At 37.9% G+C, this 4,021-nt stretch overlaps 1 protein-coding gene across 1 annotated transcript in view; it reads right to left on the reverse strand.

Moving 5' to 3' along the window:
• Window positions 1-423: 423 nt before the first annotated feature.
• BAZ1A (bromodomain adjacent to zinc finger domain 1A) overlaps window positions 424-4,021 on the reverse strand; it is a 140,892-nt gene continuing 137,294 nt past the window's right edge. Inside the window, 2 exon segments of the mRNA XM_007938586.2 lie at window positions 424-620; window positions 1,068-1,155. Coding sequence (XP_007936777.1) covers window positions 424-620; window positions 1,068-1,155 — 285 coding nt within the window.

Genomic DNA, 4,021 nt, shown 5'->3' on the forward strand with positions numbered 1-4,021 from the left:
AGACATACACACATTTTTCTAAATTGTCATATGGCAGAAGATTCATCTGTGTAGATAAATATTTCTTAATGTCACAATTCTAAAAAAATATCAATGACAAAATAAATCACAGGTGAAAAAATATTTTCCAAGCTATACGGACACATGAATGATCTAAAAAATGTACAAAAACCTCTGTAAACCAGTACTGTATCTAATACATCTATTAAACTTATTAGATACTGAGCAAAATTGTAGCAAAGGAAATCTTTCCTACATTCTCCTGAGTGCTTAATATTAAAATTGAGAATATAGTGCAGGCCACACTTCAGTGTGGTCAATCAGTTGTTATTGCTGTATACATGTTTGCTTTAGAGCATGATTTAATGTTCCATTTTCACAAACAATTTGTTTTCCCTTGTTAAACATATCCTTTAAGAGAAATTAGATTCGTGACTTTTTTGCAGTTGGTGGTATGCTAACCTGATCCACATTACCAGATGTGACGTGGAGTCCAAGCTTTTGAGCCTGAATATGAAAAAATGCTTGAAGCCTAGTTCCAGCTTTTGCCTCACTTGTGTTACGAGGGTTGTACTCAAAGCAGTTCGAAAACATTAACTCAATATCATCAATAAACTCAGCTAAAAAGGAAGAAAATAAGTTTAGAATCAAAGCATACAAATGTTTATATTAAAAATTATAAGTTTAATTTTTATTCTTATCCTATCTGGAAACTTCATTAAAAAAAGCAAGCCTACTTTTTTCTTTAGTAATCAAAGACTATGAAACAAAGTAACAGAATTGAGGTTTAAAATTGTTTAAAATTAAACTATGTTATTATATAATTACATATATTATGATATGTGTAACTGCAAAGAACATTCTTTTTAAGATCAGATTCTCTAAAATATCTTTAACTCATTCAATCCCCATCCCTATTTTACTTCTACACACACTGATGAGTTTTTTAGGGACCTCTTGGGATGCCATCTATACAACTACATTTAAATACATCATTCAAATCAAAGGCAAAACAGTCTATCTCTTTAAATGAAAATAAACATGAAAGAAAAACACAAATTACTTACATGCTAATTTATATTCACATTTGTTTACTTTCTCACGAATTATATTTAAGGCAATAGGGTTTTTGATGATGTCATAATAATCTGGGACCTGTAAAATAATTCAAATGTATCTTTCCATAAAGAAAATTTATTAGCAGTTAAGGGGTCAAATACATGAAGGTTTTGAACTTGAAAAACAAATCAATGTTAAACTTTTGAATAGTATTATTCCATAAAATCATCCAATACGTTTCAGTCATAATGTTGTAGAAGCCTATTTGGCACCATAAAGAATATTAACAATTTCTTGTGAAAAGAAACCAGTCATGGTGTTTGTTCTCCCTCTGTAAACACAAACTACTTTCTGGAGATTCTGAGTTATTCTATTGTTCTCTATCAAGAGGACAACACACTCAAGCCCAGGTAATTTTACAGCAATCTAAACAAGTGATTCATTAGTGTTAGCAAGGGAAACAAGGATGTTAATATGACTCAAGACACTGAATGCTTGGATATCATTTAAATTTTGTAGGAAGTACATTTTCATCATTTCCCTATTATAATTTTTTTCCATAATTTATTTTTTCTTGTTTTGGAGACTATACATAGCACAACATATACTAATTCAACAATTTCTACATGCACAATACGGTGACGTCAATTACATTCTTTATGTTGTGCAACCATACTCACCTTCATTTTGGGGGGTTCATCTAGCCTTCATGGCTCCAGAAATTCTGGATTCCATGGGAAATTTTTTTTTAAACAATTTATTGTGGTTTGGGTAAAGTTTATGGAACACATTAGTTTCCCATCCAACAATTTATATGTAATCTGTTTTATAATATTAGTTGCAGTTCCCTCAATGTAATAGCACTCTCCCTACTTCCTCATTGGGTTCTCCCATTTCATTTGCCCATCTTTCCCACCCCTTCTGAACTATGTGTTTGGGCAAATGCTGGCCTTTTGGTCTCTGTGTTAGTTCTCTAGTGTTGCTATAATAGAAATACCACAAATGGATGGTTTTAACAAACTGAAATTTATTCTCATACAGTTTAGAAGTCTAGATGTCTAAATTTAGAGTGCTGGTTCTAGGAAAGACTAGGCTAGAAGTCCAGGTTCAACATGCCAGCTCTAGGGACTAGGTGGAGGTCCCTCAATCTTGGGCTTCAACTCTATCTTCCAGGCCCCTTGGAGACTTCTCCTGACTCATGCAGCTGCAGAGGCTGATGAACTCAAGATTGGGAGGAAGTATAGGATGCTACTGGCTGCTGAGGCTGACAAATCCAAGACTGGCAGATTGTTGGCTCACAGGCTACAAAGGCAACAATCCCAAGATCAACAGGCAACATGGCAGGCCACTGGTTCAAGTGAAGGAACTGGAGATGATGATGGGCCAAATGCAGGATCCTTTCCATATATACTGGAAGCAGGCCACATCCCTTCAGCTGATTAACTGCTCATGGCAGATTAAACATGGAAGTGAACCTACACTTGTAGGTGTACTTTTACTTTTGCCTGTCTTAGTGTAGGTTGACAGAGAACTTCCAGAAATGCAAGATAGAGTCAGAAGGGGATGTGGAGCAAGGGATACCATAGTTAATGTCAGATGGATTTTGGCTGAAAGCAAAGGATACCAGTGTGGTGGTGAAGTTTGTGTGTCAACTTGACTAGGCCTGGTTGAGTGGCTGGGCAGCTGGATGTAATATTCCCCATGCTGAGACTGGTAATCAACTCCATGGTGGAATCTACTGTGAGCAGCTGAGTAGCTGCCTTTGGGTATGTGGTCTGCTTCCAGTAAATACGAAATAGTTTTGGGAATGGTCTCTAGCTTATGGCACGCTTGGACCCTGCATGTAGCCGTGTCATTGTTCAGCATCCTGCCATGCTCTGCCGACCTTGGGACTTACAATGGACTGAATGGCCAGCCATGTGGTTTGGTAACATCAGGACTGTGCCATTTTATGTGTCGACCTTGGGCTTGTTAGCCTCAGCAGCCAGTAGCTGTCTGAGTGAAGGAAAGCCTCTACCTTCAGTGGGCTGGGAGCAAGAGGCAGAGCTGAAGCCCAAGGTCAAGGGGCTTTTACATAACCCCTAGAGCCTGGCACTTTGAACTCTGACGTCTAGCCTCCCAAACTGTAAGAGAATAAACTCCTGTTTTTTAAGGCCATTCAATTTGTGGTATATTCTTGTCAGAGCAGCACCAGGTAATCAGAACAACCAGAAAGATGTTTACCTGTGTTTTATTGATTATGCAAAGGCTTTCAATTGTGTGGATCATAACAAATTGTGGATAACACAGAGAATGGGAATTCCAAAACACTCAAATTATACTCATGAGGAACCTGTACATAGACCAGGAGGCTGTGGTTCAAACAGAACAAGTGGTTACTGCATGGTTTAAAAACAGGAAGGGAGTGTGTCAGGGTTGTGTCCTTTCACCATACTTATTCAATCTGTATGCTTAGCAAATAATCCAAGAAGCTGGACTATATGAAGAAGAACGTGTCATCAGGATTAGAGAAAGGCTCATTAACAACCTGAGATATGCAGACGACACAACTTTGCCTGCTGAAAGTGAGGATGACTTGGAGCAGTTACTGATGAAGACTGCAGTCTGCAGTACAGATTGCCCCTCAATATAAAGAAAACAAAAATCCTCACAACTGGACCAATAAGCAGCATGATAGATGGAAAAATGACTGAAGTTGTCAAAGACTTCATATTACTGGGTTCTACAATCAATGCCAATGGAAGCAGCAGTCAAGACATCACAAGAAGATGTGTGGCACTGGGCAAATCAGTTGCAAAAGATCTTTTTCAAGTGCTTAAGATGAAAGATCGGGGTTCCGGCAAGATGGCGGACTAGGCAGAAGGATTGCAGAACCTCTTCAACAAAGAAAAGGGAAACCAATTAACACAGACACAGAAGATAATCTTGGACCCCTGAGCCTTGAAGGGAAGGATGCAGAATT

This window comes from Orycteropus afer, unplaced genomic scaffold (genome assembly GCF_000298275.1).
Source record: "Orycteropus afer afer isolate SDZICR_OR568_19922 unplaced genomic scaffold, OryAfe1.0 scaffold00051, whole genome shotgun sequence".
In the NCBI taxonomy this organism is placed as follows: Eukaryota; Metazoa; Chordata; class Mammalia; order Tubulidentata; family Orycteropodidae; genus Orycteropus; species Orycteropus afer.